Raw genomic sequence first — 21,416 nt, 5'->3', positions numbered from 1 at the left:
GGAAATCAGGACACAGGACTACTCTCAGCATCCAGCAGTCTAATAGAGAACATGGGTCCAAGAGCTGGAGAACATTTTTTTTAACCTCTAAAAGATTCTAGAGTTTGAGGATAGCTCACTCTACAGTTCGGAAGCTCTTGTTTTTCATCCCCTAGGCATGTCCCTGCGACTGGTGAATGGCAGTCACAGGTGTGAGGGCCGGGTAGAAGTCTCCTACAATGGCACATGGGGCACGGTGTGTGATGACAGCTGGGACCTGACAGACGCCACGGTGGTGTGCCAGCAGCTCGGCTGCGGTGAGGCGGTATCAGCTCTAACCGGGAGCCACTTCGATGGAGGCGCTGGCCATATCATGATGGGTGATGTGCAGTGCATGGGGAATGAATCCAAGGTGTGGCAGTGCTCACACCGCGGATGGCTATCCCCCAACTGTGGGCACAACAAGGATGCCAGTGTCATCTGCTCAGGTGAGTGATGTGGGCATGTGTCACATCTCAGGGAGAACCTCTGGGAAGGGAGATGTCAACATCAGCCGGCCACCAGTTAGTCAGCAACAGGTGCTGGGCTTTGAGCCAGCTTTTAAGTCAATTTGTTTAAGATTTCATTGGCTTTCTCTCAGGGTCTTACATCTGTAAGGTTCTCAAGATCCCACCTGAAAAGTTGTGGTGTTTGAATGGTTAGTAGCACTGGACATTTTATTCCTGAAATGGCATGCCAGGGTAACGATGAAAGTCCATTCTCCTGAGTAAGGATGGAAGCTAGTGCCTGACGGTGCTGTCTGTCCAGTCTTGTGTTACAAAAGTGCATTTGAGTTCTCCCTGAATTACAACCTCCAAGTGGACACTGCCGGGAGCTGGGGGTGTGGCTCTGTGGTCAGAATGCTTGCTGCCAAAGTGCGAGGACCTGAGTTTGAGTCCCCAAAGCCCATGTAACATCCTGGGTGTGGAGGTGTGAATCTGTACCCCAAGGCTGGAGAGACAGAGACGAGGAACCTGTGGAGCTCACTGAGCGGGATCCATGAGCTGAAGCAAGGGAGCCTGTCTCAGAGAATAAGGTGGAGGGAGATTGAGCAAGACACCCAACCTCAGCTTGTACATGTGCCATGTGCCCGCACCCCCTACACACACACCCATATGCATAAATACAGACACACACACCACACACATATGCATGTAAAAGAAAAAAAGAAATAAAAAGTGGAGACTATTGGCATCCATATGAACTGCCAGGCCAGCAAAGACATATGTATCCAAAATGACAGGCTCACCGCACACTCTCCTAAGAACAGCTCCACTGAGGTTCTGGGTTAAAGACTGAGCTCCACTGTGTTACAGGAGCTCTGTCGGCCCAGTGACTGACCCCAAAGCACTTAAGCACTATGCAGCATTGGAGCAGCAAGAACCCAGTGTGTCCCCTCACCCAGGGTCACTGAGCGCTTCACCATCCTGGATGAGTTTATTCACTTTTTTATTTTAGAGAAAGCAAGGGTGGAGAGAGAATTGGCACACCAGGGCCTCAGCCACTGCAATCACACTCCAGACACTTGCACCACCTAGTGGGCATGTGTGACCTTGCGCTTGCCTCACCTTTGTGTGTCTTGGCTTACGTGGGATCTGGAGAGTAGAACATGGGTCCTTGGGCTTTGTAGGCAAGTACCTTAACAGCTAAGCAGTCTCTCCAGCCCCGGGATGAGTTTTGATATTTGATACTACTTTCACAGTGGCTCAGAACACAACATGTCTGATGCTGAACAAAGTACTTGCTTTTTATGATGAGCTCTGCTATCTCCTTACTCAGTCTGCCTCTCTTCCTCTCATCTTGAATAGGTGTTGATGGCAAGCCACGCGGAGAATCAAAAGGTACTGTTTGTTAATACATCCTGCCAGTTGCTAGGGCCCTAATACAGGGGAATTTTGGCCAGCATTCAGTTCTGATGTTGGGGCACAGTACAAGTTAGAACACCCTGTTTCTAGTTAACAATGGCATTGTCACTCATCAGAGTTGACAAAATGGTGGGGCTGAGGGGCTGGATAGGAAGGAAAGAGGAGGACAGGGAGGGAGGATTCAGAGTCACTGGCCACCTTGTTCCCCTGAGTCCGCATCTGCGGTGCAGACAAGACCAAGTGCTTGTAGCAATGCTCACGCATGAGATGCTGGAGGGAACAAGTAGCGAGAAATCCCAGGGCCATTCAGCGTGACCCCTGTTCACACGTCCCAATGCTTGAGGCGCGAGGGTCATCTCTGCTCATTGGGCAAAGCAAGGTCACTTCTTCTGAGGGTCGATATCATCAGTATTTTAGGAAAAGGAGGTGGATAAAGTCCTCACTCACGCTATTTTTCCTGTGCATTTTCACTGGCTTTGCCGATGACAGCACCCTGACAGGCGCTGAAGTTTTATAAGCTGGTCTTGGATGTTTCCCAACTTGGCTCTTCCTGTCTCTAAATAAATCTCCTTCTTCCTCTAATAGATGAAAATTTTCTGTGCAGGGGGATCATTAGCCACATGCAATATTTCAGCCCAAATTGGATACATGAGCTTCATTCAACACTTTAAAACTTTAGAGAATTTATTTGAGCAGATAGAAATTGTGAATCACGCAGTTCCGAACTAAGGTGGTCTGAGGCAAAGAAAATGTTTGATGAAAGTGGGCCAGGGTGCTTTCTTTGGATCATTTTAGTGGGAGGTCTCTAGTTAGAGGTGAGCTCGCAGTTTCTCATGGGTTATAACTGACTGAGTTGGCTTTTGTTTTGTTTATGTTGGTACCAAAGCACTGGATTGGTTTAATAGCCTCACAATTAATTGCTTTAATAAATTCAACTAGGGATCTTCAAATATGAGTGTTTCACAGCGCAGGGTCCCAAGAAAGCATACTTTGACTTTTATGTTTGTATCTTTTTCAACTGGTTTTGCATACACACACCTACCTGTGCATACGGGTTCATAAAACCCTCTCAACTATAGATACTGTCGGCCTCCCTCTACAGAACACACTGAAGCTCTTTCCTTCTCTTGGTGGGACAAAATGCTGGAGCAGAAGGGAGGAAAGAGCTTATTTCAGCTTACAGTCTCAAGGAGAAGCTTTACCGTGGCAAGGAAAGTATGGCAAAGCTGGGGTTGGCCACCACATCTTGTCACCTCCGCTGGGAGGTCGCAACAAGAATGAGCTCCTACCACAGACCCAGAGGACCAGACTACAAAGTCCCCGAGGCCTGCCAAGTGACACACCTCCTCCAGCAAGGCTTCACCTCCCACGAGCCCCACAACTTTCCCAGATTGCCACCAGCTGAGGACCAAGTATTCAAAATACATGAGCCAGTAAGGGATGTTTCGTTCAAGCTGCCGTACATGTAAAGACCCTCGTTTGCCAAGAGGATAAGACTGAGAGCTTGTGGGCATGCTGAAACAAATTTTCCCAGTCTCAGGAAGCAGCTTTAGAACACACTTTTCTTATATTGCTTTGTTTGATGCGGTTTTGCCATATAAGGCAGCCCAGATGAACCTCACAGTTGCCATTCTCCTGCCTCATCCTTCCAAGCACTGGTGTTACAGGAGTGTGTCACCATGCCCAGCTTGCTTTCCTTAATTCTGTTCTAATTGGATCTCCTCTTTCTTTTTTATTTTTTTTATTTTTATTTATTTATTTATTTGTTAGAGAGAGAGAGAGAGAGAGAATGAGTGTAACAGGGCCTCCAGCCACTGCAAATGAACTCCAGATGCAGGCGCCACCATGTGCATCTGGCTTATGTGGGTCCTGGAGAATCAAACCTGGGTCTTTAGGCTTCACAGGCATGCACCTTAACTGCTAAACCGTCTCTCCAGCCCTCATTTTCATTTTTTTTGAAGCAGGGTCTCACTCTAGCCCAGGCTAACCTGGAACTCAACTTTGTAGTCCCAGGCTGGCCTAGAACTCACAGCGATCCTCTACCTCTGTCTCCCGAGTGCTGGGATTAAAGGCGTGCACCACCACGCCTGGCTTGTCTCTTCTTTTGACCCTGTTTGTTAAAAACTGCCAGAGGTCAGTGGCCGTTCTGATAGGGGTTTCTTCCCTTTCTTGCAGATGAGAGTTTCCGCTGTGGTGGCTTGCTCGTAAACAGTTCAGGCTCCTTCTCCAGTCCCTGGTATCCTAAAAAGTACCCCACAAATGTGGTATGTGCCTGGGACATACAGGTGGATGCCAAGGCTCATGTCAAGCTTACATTTGAAGTGGTCAAGTGAGTAAATAGTTCCTGCTTGTCCCGCTGCCTCTACTTGGTTATACACAAGGGTTAATGCCTCTCTTCCTTCCCTGACCCAATTTTGAGGGTGAGCTGTATCTTGAAGCACATAGTAATATTGATTTTAAAAGTTGATATACACAAATCTTCTAACCCAGAGTTTCCAGTCTTGGGAATTCAGTCTGCAGAGGGAGTCTTGCGAGTTCCGACGACGGCTGTGCAGCTCTTATATACTAACAACACACTGGATCCATCTACTTGCCCGTCAAGATTTTGATACAGCCTCTTGTTGCTGTCACATATTTAGTGAATCTGACTACCAAAAGACAAGGGCAGTATAAGGTCTGTCAGCATTCATGCATAGACTATCTCTCTCTCTGAAGAAGCAGTTCATTGGAGTTGCCTCTGAGAGAGAGGATGATGTGTGGTTGGAAGAGTACGGGACAGGAGAAATTTTCACTTTTTGCCATAAGCCATCAATACCACTTAAGTGTTGTCCCTTGTACTAATAGCAACTATTCAGAAAGTGCCATTGAATTAAAACTTAAAATAAGATATTTTAAAGCAACAAGGTAACTTTTGTCCGTGATTGTAAGGTCACTCCTTCTTGTAGCCTGTGAAAAACATACATGTTTCCAGTAGCTTTCAAAGACCCTGGATGAGACCATCTGAGTAATCGCTGACTGGAGAAAAGTCCCCCATGGGGTGGCATTTGAATGTCACTGTTTCACTCCACAGAATGGAAAACTTCTATGGCTGTCCCTATGACTTCATTGAAGTCTTCGATGGGCCACAAAATGATTCTTTGTCACTGGGAAGATTCTGCTCAGGAATAACCCCAGTCTTTACGTCTTCGTCACACCGCATGAGCGTGGTGTTCCACAGTGACGCCATCATCACCAGCCTCGGGTTCTATGCCTCCTACGAGTCTCTGGTGCAAGATGAGAAAGACACAGGTGAGTTCTTCCATGAATCCAGCAGCTGGCTCACGTGGCAATGATACTAGCCTCAAATGGCCACTTGGTCAACTGGATGCCGAGGCCTCGAGACGAGTGCATCCGTCAGGGTTCCCTAGAGGAACAGAACCAATAGAATGGATATACGTAGATGCACTCACCGAGGAGCAGCAAGGGCAGCAGGCAAGGGGCTCTATGTGCTCACGGAGCTTCCTTACATACAGCTGGCTGCAGAAAGAACCACCCACTCTGGGAAAAGGTCTTCCCTCCATTAATCCTTCCTGGAAATACCCTCATAGACCCACCAAAAAGGTCTTGGCTCCTAATCTGATCAAGATGACAATGGAATTTAACCCTCACAAGGGGTTTCCTAAACTCCAGGGAAGTCCTGTCTCCCACGACATGAGGTGGAGAACTTAACTGGGCACCCAGCGCTGCCCTGGACAGCTGTGGGCACATGTCCCCTGAGGTCAGTGGTGTGCTGCACCATGCCAAGAAAGCAGCCATGGGCACGCCCGGGCTAAAGCCTGTGACACTCACAGCCATGTTAAGGAGCACGTTCCATAATTCCCACAGCAACAGTGTGACATGCTTGCTGATTAGAACTATACAGAAGGCTTTAAGAAGTCCATTTGACCTCCATGAAATTAACCCCGGCAGGGAACTTTGAAAGCCCCCCCCCAAAAAAAAATCATATTAATGTGGGAGATAAGGGCCCCATATGCGTTTGCAGGCAGCTTTAACCCATATGGTGCATCTGTAAAGTAGGGTGAGGTCCTCAAAACCAGCCAAGATGGGGGACGCGCCCTCCTGGCCCCCTAGCACTCGGCCGCAAAGAGTTGCTCTGGGAGGTGACCCAGTGTGTCTGCTTCTCCCAGATGTGGCGCTCAGACTGGCCAGCGGCAGCCGCCCGTGCGAGGGCCGCGTGGAGCTTCGCTACAGCCACAGCTGGGGCACCGTGTGTGATGACAGCTGGGACCTGCGTGACGCCCAGGTGGTGTGCCAGCAGCTGGGCTGTGGCGGGGCTGTGGCGGCCGTCGGGAGCGCACATTTCGGCCGAGGAGAGGGCCCTGTCGCCCTGGACGATGTGGAGTGCGTGGGGACAGAGGCCAGGCTGTGGCAGTGTCTGCACAGAGACTGGTTTGCCCACAACTGTGGCCACCATGAGGATGCTGGAGTCATCTGCTCAGGTGAGTGAGGTTCTGGGCTACTGATATCCCATCACTGGTAGCCTCCGGCCCCGCCCCACATACAGAGCAGGTGGGGAACCCTGACAATCCCCAGGCTACTGTTCCCACACATCAGCCATTCAGCTCTCCAGCGTGTCTACCTATTGCCCACTGTGTGATTTCCATAAGCCTGCTTTAAACCAATTCTTTTTATGCACACGAGTTCATTTTACCAGGAAACTTCCTAACTTTATCTGCACCGAGAACTAGGACCAGTTGCTGAAAACAAGCAATGCTTAAACACAAAGAATGGTTATAAAACCATGTTGGAAATGCTTAAAATTTTCTTTAGAAGAGTGAAATTGAGGGCGGGGGAGATGACTCAGCGGTTAGGGGCCTTGCCTCCAAAGCCTGGGGACCCATGTTAGGCTCTCCAGCTTCCACCTAAGCCAGACACACGAAGGTGAGGCCCGCGCAAGGTCGCACATGCCCACGAGGTGGCGCAAGCGTCTGGGGTTGGATTTCAGTGGCTGGGTCCTGGGGCACCAATTCCCTCTCACTCGCTCGCTCACTCATTCGCTCTCTCTAAAATAAAAGATGAAATTTCTAATCCATTCATGTCCATGCATTCTGAAAATATCCTTTTGTAGGCTAGAACCAAATATACTTTTAAAATCTTTAATACAATAAATATGCAAATTTTGAGGTAGGAAACAACCCCTTGAATTATCTCAGTCCCACCAGTGATGAGTGAAACCTTTGGCAACCATCTCTGTGGTTTGATTCCCCTGTTCTACAGTGCTTTACAGGTATCCCAAAGATCTTTCCTAACAACAAGGCCCCCAGGTAGCCCAGGCCTTTCGTTGCTCAATTTGAGTTTCTACAAATACACTTTGTAGTTGGACTTAAAATCCCTCTTCTGTCTCTGCATAGTGCTGGGCCTGGCTGGAAAGAGACAGACTGATTTGTCACCTTGAGAAAATAAGGTGGAGGAGCATGGAGGGTGAGGCTACTGGAAGGTTCTAAGAGGAAGGGATCGTCAAGGAACAAAATCCTAGGCAGAAGCTGAAATCATATGTCAAGTGTGACATCAGAGGCCAGTCAAGGCAGGGGACTGAATACAGAATGTTTGGAACTAGGGCCCTTAGCTGTCAGGAATGGGGTTGGAGGTGCCTGGAAGGGCCGCCAAGAAACAGCTCTGAGTTCTTCCACATTCCCCATCCTGGAGCACCATTCCCAGCTCCGCTGCCGCACACTTCCCTCCCCGTACTAAGGCGCACATGTCCATTCTTGAAACAATGTGGCTCTGCCTTCTACCAACTAACATTTATAACCCTGAGATAAGGCACAAGACAGCACACGTGTGTGCACATATACACACGTGCAGGCAGGCAGGAAGGAAGAATTTCAAAAACGGATAGGGTCACACTTCAGAAATACCAGCACTCAAGAGTCCAGGGCAGAAGGATCAAGAATTCAAGACTGCCCATGGCTACATATGAGTTTAAAGTCATGCTGCACTATGTTAGACCATGTCTCAGATTATATTAGACCATTAATTAATTAAAAGTAAGAATACATGAGATTGTATCTAACTTCTTGCCCCCACGGGCAAAATCCTGCAGGAATTTGTCTGTGTACGTTGATTTCTCCTTGGCAGAATTAAGAATGGAAAAGCTGAAAACTTCACTTATTTATTTAAGACAAAGAAAGAGAAATAAACACAGAGCAAGAGAGAACATGTGTGCACCAGGGCCTCTAGCCACTGCAAATGAACTCCAGATGCATGTATCACTTTGTGCATCTGGCTTCATGTGGGTACTGGGTAGTCAAACCCAGGCCTCAAACTTTGCAAGCAAGCCCCTTTCACCACTGAGCAATCTCTGCAAGCCCAAACATCACTTCTTAGTTTGTTTCTGGGTCTAATTTTTGCCCAGTAGTTACTACAGTTTTTATTTCAGTTAACATGCAGGGAAGTGTCTGGGGAAAGAAATGACCCTAAGCCTTCAGAGGAAGGACCAGAGTAGGTTATTCTAGAAGGCAGAGTTCCCCCAAAGAATGCTTTCTTGACTTTAAAATGTACTGTTTAAGATCTACAAATCTGGGTTTTGGTTTTCTTTTTTGTTTTGTTTTGGTTTTTCAAGGCAGGGTCTTCCTCTAGCCCAGGCTGACCTGGAATTCACCACGGAGTCTCGAGGGGCCTCGAACCCGTGCGACCCTCCTACTTTGCCTCCTTAGTGCTGGGATTAATGCAGGTTTTGGTTTTCTTGAGTTTATAAATTGGGTAATATTTACTGTGCACACACTAGGGGTTAAAAGAGGTCCTCCCTACAGAGAGAGGGTACCAGAAGAGAATCTGGCTTAGAACCGGAAATAGTCTGGAGACAGTGCACAAGGGGAAGAGCCCTGTTAACAGATGACAGAGAGCTGAATTTGCTAAGATACTTAACCAAGATGTTGTCTCATTTCTTCTTTTTATTTCTGTCCTTAGCAACTTTTCCAAAACCAACAGAGGCACCCACACCCACAGGTAAACCTTTCTTCTCTCTTCAGTCTCATTCTCCCTGTAGAGCTTGAGCTCACAGAGATCCCAGCCGCTCTGTGGGAGAAGCATCCCCACTGGTTCGCTTGCCATTCCCACCTTCCTCCCCAGCTCAGGCCCCTATCGACGGCTGCTCTGCTGCTGGAGGAAGGTCTGGGATGCCTGGCCCACCTAGAAAACCTGAGAATAAAAAAGTGAGAGGGAAGAAAATGCTGTAAGATGCAAGAATGGCTTTGAGAAGGGGGTGCTTGGAAGCTGGTGCCTTGGGAGGCTTGGGGTGTCTTGAAGACCACCCATCTCTACCTATCCCACCTGCACTCTGGTGCTGGCTGGTATGACCTTCTCCCTTTTGACACCCTGGCATTTGAAGATGAGCATGTGCCTGTGATAACTGCCTTTCACATGCCCTGAGACATCTTCACACATTGGTCTCACTTGATCCTGGGAGCTATTTCTCTTGACCAGCATGCGCAGTGGTAAACACATGCGCGTTCACACATACCGGTTAGTGTAAGTTCCCATGAGAAAGAAAACAGGCTCTGGGTGTCAGAACCCAAGACAGCAGTGAAAGGACAGATACTGGGGAGCAGGTTACTGACCAGCTGGCAAGGAACAGTCATTTCTTTTCTTTCTTTTTTTTTCTTTTGGCTTTTCAAGGTAGGGTTTCACTCTAGCTCAGGATCTCCTGGAATTCACCAGGTAGTGTCAGTGTGGCCTCAAACTCACAGCAATCCTCCTACGTCTGCCTCCTGATTAAAGGCGTGCGCCACCACACCCGGCTAGAACAATCATTTCTTAACCAAGTATAATCTTGAAGAACACATGGAGAGGTGTCAGGGGCGATCGCTGAATTGAAATTGGAGGAGAAGTGAATTTGTTATCCTTAACTCTCACCACACGATTCCCAGAAGTGGCTGGTTTTTCTGGTGGTCTGAGAGTGAGCCCCCACAGAGGTTGTCCTTTGGAATGGTCACTGATGTCTGGGCCTGTGGCTGGTGAGTGGGACAAACAGATGTGAGGGCCGAGTGGAGGTCTACTATGCCAATGCCTGGGGTACTGTGTGTGATGGCAACTGGTCCATAGAAGATGCCCACGTGGTCTGCGGACAGCTTGGCTGTGGGCTGGCCTTGTCTGCCCTTCCAGGAGCCAGCTTCAAGCCTGGATCAGGCAGCATTGTCCTTGATAATGTCAACTTCACAGGAAAGGGGTCCTCCTTGGAGCAGTGCCCTCACAGTGGTTGGCTTACCCATGACTGTGGGCACCGTGAGGACGCTGGGGTCATCTGCTCGGGGGAGTGAAGGTCCATCCTAGGCCAGTCATGGAAGTGCCAGGCCAAGCTTGAATGCCTCCATACCTTGAGCCGCTGTGTTCTTGACAGTGGATTTCTGTTCCAACACTTGAAAAATGTGTCTGCTCTATGATATTTGGGGTGGCCCTATTCAAAGTGAGGGTTGGCATGAGGTTAACCAGCCATAAAATAAAGAAAATAATGGCACCTTATAGAGCTTCTGGAAGGAAAGAAGTGAACAAGGCAACCTGCATAGGATGTTTAGTCAAACATCTGACATCCATAAATACACACAAACACTGCTGGTCTGTTGTGACTCTAGTCACTGGGCAGCTTCTGTCAGAATCACTGCCTCAGAGTTTTCAGGAATGAGAGACAACTCACGCTAGAGGGGACACACCTTGATGCTGAAGAGCGATCACTTACACCTAGCTTTCTTCAGTCACATTTGACCAAGAAAGTATTGCCTCGAAGCAACCCCAGCTCTCCTGGGTTTTAATATCCACTGCCGTCATGCCCCCTCTCTGCAGAGTCTGCAGCTGTGGGACATCCAGGTATCTATGAGTTCAAGTCCAGCTCAGGGATTGCCATACTGGGTACGCTCTGAGCTTTAACTTTCTTGCACAATTGCCTGAGCTCCAGACTCTTCCATAAGGTAAAGACCAAGGCCGTTTCCCATTCCCTGAGACCTCGCCATGGACCCCAGGGAAACATGCTCTGGGTGCTGACAGGTTGACCGGTCATCCCTGCTGCACTCAGGTGCTGCCATTTAGCAGGGATCTAAAACCAGCTCTTAACCCAGAATGTCTGTTCAAGAAACAGAGACCATGGCAGGCCAGAAAGAGCAGGTGGCCCTGGGGGCCGATGAACCTGGGAATGGGACGGGGTGGGGACAAAAGCTGCTTCTCCATCTGCAGCCCTTCCTAGAAGCTGGGCTGCAGCTGATGTACCCTGTTTATTTAAAATATTTTTATTGGGCTGGAGAGATGGCTTAGAGGTTAATACACTTGCCTGCAAAGCCTAAGGATCCATGTTCTGCTCTCCAGATCCCACATTAGCCAGATACACAAAGGTGAGGCAAGCGCAAGATTGCACATGCCCACTAGGTGGCACAAGTGTCTGGAGTTGGATTGCAGTGGCTGAGGCCCTGGTGCACCAATTCTTTCTCTGTATCTCCCTTGCATGCATGTGCACTCTCTCTAAATTTAAAAAAAAAAATGTTTTTATTGGGTTGAAGAGATGGCTTAGCAGTTAAGGCACTGGCCTGTGAAGCCTAAGGACCATGTTTGACTCTCCAGATCCCACGTTAGCCAGACGCACAAAGGTGAGGCAAGCACAAGGTTGCACATGCCCACTAGTGGCAAAAGTGTCTGGAGTTCCTCGCAGTGGCTGAGGCCCTGGCATGCCAATTCCCTCTCTCCCTCTCTCTCAATAATAATAATAATAAATTTTTAAAAATTATTTTACTATTTTTATTTGCAGAGAGTGGGGGGTGCGAATATGAATGAATGGGTGTGCCTGGGCCTCTTGCTGCTACAAAGGAACTCCAAAGATATGCACCACTTTGTGCATCTGGCTTTACATGGGTACTGGGGATTTCAACTCAGGCCAACAAGCTTTGCAAGTCTTAACCACCAAACCATGTCTCCAGCCTGCACTCTGGTCTTGACAAGGGCCTCTGTTCTTGGGCCACCGCTTCACTATCCAACATGAATTTCACTTATGTATTCATAATCAGAATAATGTAACCACATGCATGAGCTGCCATCACGTTTTAAATTGTAACCATTTAGCCAGAGACGCAAAGGGTTTGTATATGACTTATATTTTAGATGGCATTTTTTAAAAAAATATGAAAGCTCATTTTGTTTGCTTGGAATGAACTTACAATGCCTATTTTTCTTTTCTACATGTCTAGCGTCAACTCCTGGGGAACATCCACATGTTTTGCATCCGATAGGTAATTTTCTCATTCTGACATTTCGTGACTCTTTTTTCCCCCCTGGGGCCATTTGTGACCAACAGGAATGTAGTGACAATTATTCCCACGGCTCTGGAGCTGTGTGGTGAAGAAGCTGTGTTTATTAAAGACAAGCTGGCCTGCTGCCTCGTCCTGTTGTTGGGGCTGTATAAGAGAGAGCCAGCTCATGTGCCCGTCCCAGCTGCGGCACCAGAAAGCCTGGCTCCACCCTGTGCTCTAGAAAACTCAAGGGAAGACCCCATGAGCCAGCCCTAATCTCGAGGGTTCACATGCTGAGAACTGACTTTATCTGCTCTGGGTTCAAAGAGTATATCTAGCCTGGTCAGTTCCTCACCTTCTGACTTTGGGAAGCTATATTCTTCCTTTTTTATTTTCCACCCCCTCCCCATTATTCCATGATTCCCCAATAAATAAATTTATACCCATTTTCTAGATTTAAGTAAAGCACAACTCATTTTGTTCTGAGAATCTCATCATGTTCTTTGAGAGACCAGGGTTAGAAATGCAGCCTGAACTTGGCATTTTTAGAAAAATGACATGAAAATAACTCTAGCTCTGGGCCTGGTGACACAGGCCCATAAGCCCCAGCTGCTTGGGAGGCCGAGAAGGAACGGTTGTAAGGGCTGGGAGCGTACCTCAGTGGAAGCTGAATGTCACTGGATGTGTCTTCCTCGAAATCCAGTGTGTGGCCTGCTTCCCAGAGCAAACCTGCCCTCTGCAGTGAGCCATTGTTGATAGAACCCATGCGAAGCTTCCAGTACGAGATGTGGTCATATGTATTCCTTTGCCTATGGGAGTCTCCCACCTCAGCACGCCCTGCCCAGGCAGGTGTCTGCTTCCGCAGCAGCAGGCTGCGGGCTGGGGTGGAACTCTCCAGCCAGAAACACTGTCTTCTTTGAGCCCTGAAGGAGCTTGTCCCGACACCCCCTTGACCTCTGCAGATCTGCCGCTGGTGAGGCTGGTGGCCGGGGGGAGCCGCTGTGAGGGCCGCGTGGAGGTCCAGCACAACGGCACCTGGGGGTCTGTATGTGATGATCTCTGGGGCGTGCAGGCCGCCCAGGTGGTATGCCAGCAGCTGGGCTGTGGGGTGGCCTTGGCAGCCCCCAGGAGCAGTCTGTTTGGAGGTGGCTCTGGTCCTATCTTCCTAGACGATGTGAGGTGTTCGGGCACCGAGACCAATCTGGGGCAGTGCCACCATCTGGGCCTGTCTGTACACAATGGTGGACACCATGAGGACGCCGGGGCCATTTGCTCAGGCACCTGAACTCTGGCAGGGTATTGGCTCCCCTCCCAAACAGCATACCACACAGAACAGTCCAGAAGACCACGGGGTTCCAGGTAGAATGAACTTGCCCTGCTCGGCCTGGCTGTAGCACTGAATGTCCACGTCCCAGAGCACCCCTGGCTCCGACACCCAGTGGCACTGTCATCCTTGTGTCAGGAAAGGAGGCCCCTTGCCCATTTTCATGCCTGTTTCCCAGGCCCTGGGAGAGAAGGAATCCTGTGAGTTTTGTAAAAATAAACCTGGAACTAGGGTGTGGCTCCAGGCAGCGTTTAACCTCCAGCAATAGTCTTCCTATGTGCTAAGGTAGGAAGCACCTCATGAAGCTATTTCCATAGAGAAACTGTACTGCATAGTCTCCTCTTGCTTGATTTGGCTCAGTGGTTAGAGTACTTGCCTGTGAAGCCAAAGGCCCCAAGTTTGATTCCCCAGGACCACATAAGCCAGATACTCAAGGTGGTGCATACATCTGGATTTCATTTACAGTGGCTGAAGGTCCTGAAATTATTTTCCTAGTGTTCAGACAACTTAAGTCTTATGTTATAAACATATTTGGCAGTGATGAGAAATCAATATCAGAAATCTAAGGCCACAATCAGGAAAGGTCCTAGTAATTTGCCATTCTAGAAAATACTTCTGTGTTGCATCCATGAAGTGGCCTTCGTGGTCCAGCCCAGGGGGGCTGTAGTCCCACAACCAATGAACATATCTCACTTCCTCTCCACATATGTCTCTGTCTCTGTTTCATTCTCAACTAAGAAATGTAGCTGAGCTTTTAGTTCGTAGTCTTAGTCTCATATTTCATGAGCTTTTTATATCAAATCTTAATGTTTTTAAGATATCAAGTTTTTTAATTTAAAAAAATTACCTTCTAAGTTCCTGATTACTTTGTAATTTCAGCATCGGCCAAAGAAATGACCACATTACCACCTGGTAATTTTATTATATTTATTTATTTTGCTTTCTTTGAACCAGATGTGTACAGATTGCCTTACCTGAGAGTGTTTATTTTGTGTCTCTTATGAAACTGCATGTCAGGGCTGGGGAATGTAGCTCAATTGGAAGACTGCTTGCCTAACATGCATGAAATCCTGGGTCTGTCCTCCAGAACTGCACAGACAGGGTGTGGTGGTACATGCCTGTGATCCCAGCGCTGGGGAGGTGAAGGTAGGCAGATCGGAACTGCAAGGTCGTCCTTTGCAACAGTGAGGTAGAGGTCAATCTGCATCACGCAAGACCATGTCTCAAAAAACATCATATGAAAATAAGAAATTATAAGCCAAACTGATATCAAACTAATGTAAGATTCTTCTACGTTGACTAACTGAAGTAGCAGGTAAAATACCTAGTGTGCCTTCCTAAATGAGATTCAGAACACCCACTTTGTCCCCCAGAAGGGTTTGCTTCTATTTTCATGTCATATACACATACAGGATTTTACGTGGCCATAGAAAATCTAGAAACCACAAATTTGAGAAAAACATATGTTTGCCTTTCTGAGACTGGCTTAATTTGTTTCATATGTCTCTCTCCAGTTCCATCCATTTTCCTGTAAGTGATATACCTTTATTGTTCACTATTATCCCCGCATTTTGAAAATGAAAGCTTCCATATAAAATCCACATAGTTATCTTTTTTTTCCTATGCTGGAGATCAAACACAGGGCCTCACACATGCTAGGCAAGCTCTCTACTATGAGATACACCCGCAGCCCAGGATTGCTAGCTGTGACTGAAACATGTCGAGATGGTTAGAAGAAGTGTGAATTTCATGAGGTCAGTAATTGGCAGGGACTGGGCAGGGAGGACTCTCCTTTTATAAGGGTGCATGCTTTCTGTTTTCTCCTGGTCCTGTCTTGTCTGGGTGGGGGGGGGGCTGTAGAAATGTTCATGTAGCATGTTCAGAGTTTAACATACACATGACTCACTTGGGGGCCTTTGGTTCAGGGCATCCTGTACGTCTAACTACAAGTCACAAAACTGCCAGTCCACAGCTGGTCTTCATATGCAGCTGTGCTCAGAGAGGCAGAAGGACTTGCCCAGGGTCACATGCTTGACTATGCAGAGACCGGAACCCAGGTCTTCTGGTTACATCCCCGTGTGCTACCGTCCTGAGTATTTATTTATTTTTTTTTTAAATTTTTTATTTATTTATTTGAGAGCGACAGACACAGAGAGAAAGACAGATAGAGAGAGAGAGAGAGAATGGGCGCGCCAGGGCTTCCAGCCTCTGCAAACGAACTCCAGACGCGTGCGCCCCCTTGTGCATCTGGCTAACGTGGGACCTGGGGAACCGACCCTCGAACCGGGGTCCTGAGGCTTCACGGGCAAGCGCTCAACTGCTAAGCCATCTCTCCAGCCCCATCCTGAGTATTTATTACTGAAACAAGAATAAGAGACTCAAATAGGAGCAGAAAATGATCAAATATGTTGGCATACATTTGCAAATAGGATCATTAGAAAGTGTTTGTTGGGCTGGAGAGATGGCTTAGCAGTTAAGGAGCATGCCTGCAAAGCCTAAGGAACCAGGTTCGATTCTCCAGGTCCCACGTAAGCCATATGCACAAGGTGGCGCATGCGTTTGGAGTTTGTTTGCAGTGGCTAGAGGCCGTGGTATGCCCATTCTCACTCTCTCCCTCTCCCTCTGTCTATCTCTAATAAATAAATAAAATTAAATCTTTTAAAAATTGTTTTTGTTAATGAACTCGAATAATAAGGGTGCTATTTAATTACGATTAATTTTCTTTGCTTGTTTTGATAGCTTCTTCCTCAGTTTCAGTTACAAGTTTTCTACTCATCTATTCACTTACTCCCTGTCGGAAGGATATAGCTATGCTAACAGTCTAGCAAGTTATTATAATTATAACCCCCACTTGTCCAACAGTCATGTGGCTAAATTGATCTCTTGAAAAATAGACTACCAGCTGGATGTGGTGGTGCACACCTTTAATCCCAGCACTCAGGATGCAGAGGTAGGAGGATTGCCATGAGTTCAAGGCCTCCCTGAGATGACAGAGTTAATTCCAGGTCAGTCTGGACCAGAGTGAGACCCTCCCTCAAAAAAAAATATAAATAAAATAAGAAAAATAGACTACGTCCCAGAAGTATACCAAGTGAGCCTCGATGCAGCCAAGTCAAGACCCCAAGTTCAAGTGCAAGTGCAATTAATGTGCTTAAATGCATGTAAAGGCATTCCACAAAGCCTCTCTCAGAGCCTGCCATTTTATTCTTTCTTTTACACACCCAAAGCAGTTGGCCATCTGGCCTCCCTACTTACTGACTGTGCGTTAGGAGAAAACATAGGTCAGAGACCCAGTGCAGGAGCTTGAGAGCTCAACCAAGTAGTGGAGCCGTGCTGACGACAGCAGAACTCTAGTAGACGGCACAGAAGCAACAGAGACCAGAAAGGCCAGCGTACCCCGATGCCATTTGACGCTCCTCTGTTAATAGCTGTGTATTCTCCCCAGTGAGCCTGAATCATGCAGCCTGAAATATGATCGGAGGGCTGGGGAGATGGCTCAGCAGGTGAGAGTCCTTACTGCCCAAGCACAAGGACCTGAGTTCCAACCCCGCACCCATGTTTAAAAAGCTGGCCATGGTCATGCGGGCCTGTAGCCCCAGTGCTGAGGGGGTCGGAGGCAGGAGAATTTCCACAGCTCCCTAGTGAGTCCGTCTGATTGGGAGGAAGATGAAGAGTTTTGGGTTCGGAGAGAGACTCCATCTCAGAGAAATAAGATGCAAGAGTGATAGAGGTGGACACCTGAAATCTCCACATGTGCAAATGGGGCATGAGCATCTGCACACACACACGTGCATTCACCACACACGCAATGAATAAATAACCAGTATCTCCTGTTTAAAACAACAGTGAAGCAGGCTTCAGAACAGATTTGACTTATATTGTCACAGTGCATGGGCGTTGAAGTTGGACATTTAAGCTCTCACTTGAAAACATAGAAAATAACTAGTCTTCATACTAGAGTTTTTCCACCAACAAAGACTGAGGGCATAGAAAAGGCACAATTGAGTATAACCAGAAAGTGAATGAAATCTTTATGATCAATCTACTAACATGCCCACTGGGTTTCATATTCAGATACCACTTCCACTTCAAAAAGAAAAGCTTCATCACTAGGTAATGCCCCCTGCCCACCACACAGCACATGCAGGACAGTAGGATGGCCATCATGCCACTGGGGCCAAGATGAGGACAGGGTTGGGGTGGCTGTCATTGTCTTTGAACAGAGCAGCTTGTCCAAGCCAAACCCAGTGCCAGGCGCAAAGTGGTGGGAGGGTCAGTGTAAGGAGGGGACCTGGCTAGGTCATGTCACCCATTTCTCATACTGTCACACGTCTCTCCTTCACGGCCTCGTCACCATGGCAGTTCTACATTTACTTGTGTGATGGTTCCATCTTGTCTATCTTCCCCCAGAAATGAGCCTCTTGTTGGGGACAGGAACTATGGGTAATTTTGTGGCCTAATCTTGTTTTGGCACATGTCACAGTGCCTGTCACAACTAATTAGGTGGACTAGGTGACTGAGAAATGTCAAACAAAAAAAGCCAACTTTCTGTGGTCTAGGTATAGAGAGAAAATGAGTCAACTATAAAACAATGTTTGCTTGCCATTTTGTAGGTTTTGATAAATACATTTTCTTATTACAGGATCTTCGACTACTGTTATAACCACATCTACAGGTAATTTAAGTGTTTTTATAGGTTCTATCATATTTGCTACATTATTTGATTTTCCAGTGAGTTAATTCAACAACCATTCGTGCCTTGACCTAATTCTTTGATTATTTGATCATCTTTATTATCTACTTTTAAATATGTTTATATTGGCTGGCTATGCATGTATATAACCCCAGTGCAGATTGAGTTCTGCATGGCCCAGCTAAATATGTGGGCCAAGGGAAAAATTGTTCGGGCAGTTCCATCAAGTCCATGGGGGGAAAAAAAACAAAAACATCGACCAATAAGTGGGCCAACACCATCCCCTGTTTGACTCTGTGGGCAAAGTGTCTCTGGAAACCAGCCCGCAAGTGGTATTGCTAGAAAAGGGAGAGGCCATTCATGGCTTTTACAGATCCTCCTGGAGATCCATCCAGCATCTGGTGAGGAGAGCTGTGTGTATGTGACTCTACCAACGCAGCGAGCACAGAGTGATTATGTAACTAACGACCTACCTCTAGTGCAGCAGTTTGCATGATACTAGTTGGAGCTATCTGAGGACTTTTGTTGTTGTTGTTGTTTAGTTTTGTGGTTTTTTGAGGTAGGGTCTCACTCTAGCCCAGGCTGACCTGGAATTCACTATGGAGTCTCAGGGTGGCCTCAAACTCATGGCGATTCTCCTACCTCTGCCTCCCGAGTGCTGGGATTAAAGGCTTGCGCCTCATGCCTGGCTTATCTGAGGACTTCTTAATGCAACTTTAGGATCAAGAACTTTACAAGCAGAATGAGGAAGGGATTTGGAGGGCTGCACTAAAGTAGGTATACCTCTCCACCCTGAGTTCTGATGCAACTGGGAAATAAGACATCAATGTCAGCATAAAATATGGCCTTCATTACTGATCAGCCGAGTTGAGATTGCTTAGTGGGAAGGACAGATAAGCCTGCCCCCATTCACCCTCAGCTCATTCTTGAAACAGCCCATCTAGAGAAAGTTCCAACTGGAAAGCGAGCCTCTTTCTGAGTTCTGCCCTCTTCCCCATTTGAAAGGAAACTTCTACAAAGACTAGTTATTTCCTTTCTTTCCAAGTAAGAGTTTAAATGTCCAGATTGAAGGAAGGCAGAGAGAGTCAGGTCCCCAGGCGGGATTCTTGGTGCTAGCTCCACGCAACAGCGCCTGTGGTCACGTGATGCGCAATCTCCAGCTCCGCTGGAAGAAGTGAGGGCTGGGCAACAGGAATGGGGACCCAAGGATGGGGGGGCGGGGCATGGCTTGAAGTGGAGGATCTGGAGGTGCCCTATCACACGGCTGTCTGGAAGCAGGAGTCAGCCTGCCTGGTCATGCCGCTCTCTGATGGCACCACAGCGTCCCCTGCGTCTTCGAGAGCCGGAGTTCCTGACATAACTTTCTACTTGCTGCTGTGCCACTTTGTCATCAGAAGCTTCTGTCTCAACCACTTCTTCTTGGACTTTAATGTGTGCAAATACGTTTGCCCCCAACACAGCTTCAGTAAAAGCAAAACGCGGGTCCCCTCCACAGGCACTAATGTCTTCTTTTTGTAGATATTTCCTCAGCATTAGCAGACGCGATCTCTCCCACTGGCAAAGTTGCTCCTTGCATATGTTTAACTAATGAGATGGTTCTCTTTTTTTGTGTGTGCGTATGTGTGTAGTGTTTATGTATGCATGCATGTGTTCATGTGTGTGCTGATACATGTGTGTTCGTGTCCATATGGGGACCAGAAGTTGATATCAGCTTTCTTTCTCGATCACACTCCACATATCTTTTGGGACATGGTTTCACACTGACCTTAGCGCTCTCTGATGTTGCTAGACTAGCCAGCTGTCAAGCCATAGGTAGTAAGTAGTCTTCTGTCTCTGCTTCTCCAACGCTGGTGTTCCAAGCAACAAGTACTGCTGTGCTTTTCATCTGGGGGCTTGCGATCCAGACTCAGCTCCTTATGCTTGTGTCGTAAGCATATTACACAGTGAGCTGTCGCCCCAGTCCCAGATGTGGGTTTCATATTTGTCATGTGATAGCTGTAAAATGTGCCTATTTAATGATATATATTAACCACAAAGTAAAGATCAGTGGAAATACATGCCCAGCATTGTGCTTCTCATCTTCAAGCACCCTTTCTCTGGTTCATACACAGATGCATCTTCACCCTCAGCAGAAGAGAACACCTCCGCTGGTAATATGTTCTGTCTGTCACATCTCCTGAGTCAAATACAATCAGAAGTTTTCTTTTTTATTTGGCAAGTGGTACTACATACTTCTCTTCTTCTCTTTGTTCATAGATATTTCTTCAGCCTCAGCAGAAGTGACCTCTCCAACTGGTATAGCCACCATTGTGCTGTTTAAACGAATGCAATGGGTTTCTTATTTGCCATGCTGTACTTAGAGAAGGAGACTACTTAAACATCACATTGACTACAAAGGAAAAGATACCCCCAATATCATTCTGCTCATTTTAATTTTATTTATTTATTTATTTGAGAGAGAGAGAGAGAGATAAACAGAATAGGCATGCCAGGGCCTCCAGCCACTGCAAATGAACTCCAGATGCATGTGCCCCCTTGTGCATATAGTTTATGTGGGTCCTGGAGAATTGAACTGGGATCCTTGGGCTTTGCAGACAAATGCCTTAACCACTAAGCCATCTCTCCAGCCCCATTCTGCTCATTTTAAAGCCTCTTGTTCTTTGGGTTTATGTAGGTGCATCTTCAACCTCAGCAGAAGAGAAGACCTCCTCTGGTAATCTTTCCTCCCTGTCATATTTCTTAAGTTAAACACCATCAGAGCTTTCCCTCTTTTTGTTTGGCAAGTGTTCTTAGATACCCATCTTCTGCTCTTTATCTGTAGATATTTCTGCAATCTCAGCAGAAGTGACTTCTCCAACTGGTAAGTCCCGTCGTGTTGTTTAACAAATGAGTTCAATTTGTCATGTTGGATTTAGAAAATGAGTCTACTTAGTGATCACTTTGGCAATCAGGTGAAATCAAGGGAAAGATAATCATTTTAAAGCATCTTATTCTCTGGTTTATACACAGATGTGTCTTCTACCTCAGTAGAAGAGGAGACCTCCTCTGGTAATCTTTCCTGCCTGGCATATTTCTTAAGTTAAACACTATCAGAGCTTTCCCTCTTTTTGTTTGGCAAGTGTTCTTAGATACCCATCTTCTGCTCTTTATCTGTAGATATTTCTGCAATCTCAGCAGAAGTGACTTCTCCAACTGGTAAGTCCCGTCGTGTTGTTTAACAAATGAGTTCAATTTGTCATGTTGGATTTAGAAAATGAGTCTACTTAGTG

General features: G+C 47.1%; 1 protein-coding gene across 1 annotated transcript in view; it reads left to right on the top strand.

Annotated features, from left to right (window-relative positions):
• The window catches only part of LOC105944059 (deleted in malignant brain tumors 1 protein-like), an 85,574-nt gene that overhangs the window by 39,092 nt on the left and 25,066 nt on the right, over positions 1 to 21,416 (top strand). Inside the window, exons 20-28 of the mRNA XM_045141712.1 lie at positions 156 to 467; positions 4,059 to 4,212; positions 4,954 to 5,171; positions 6,050 to 6,361; positions 9,873 to 10,166; positions 13,093 to 13,407; positions 20,822 to 20,860; positions 21,157 to 21,195; positions 21,304 to 21,342. Of these exons, the coding sequence (XP_044997647.1) occupies positions 156 to 467; positions 4,059 to 4,212; positions 4,954 to 5,171; positions 6,050 to 6,361; positions 9,873 to 10,166; positions 13,093 to 13,407; positions 20,822 to 20,860; positions 21,157 to 21,195; positions 21,304 to 21,342 (1,722 nt within the window). The remainder of the gene's footprint in view (positions 1 to 155; positions 468 to 4,058; positions 4,213 to 4,953; positions 5,172 to 6,049; positions 6,362 to 9,872; positions 10,167 to 13,092; positions 13,408 to 20,821; positions 20,861 to 21,156; positions 21,196 to 21,303; positions 21,343 to 21,416) is intronic.

The sequence above is a fragment of the Jaculus jaculus genome, chromosome 1, assembly GCF_020740685.1.
Source record: "Jaculus jaculus isolate mJacJac1 chromosome 1, mJacJac1.mat.Y.cur, whole genome shotgun sequence".
NCBI lineage: Eukaryota > Metazoa > Chordata > Mammalia > Rodentia > Dipodidae > Jaculus > Jaculus jaculus.
This window is presented reverse-complemented; position numbering and strand designations above follow the sequence as displayed.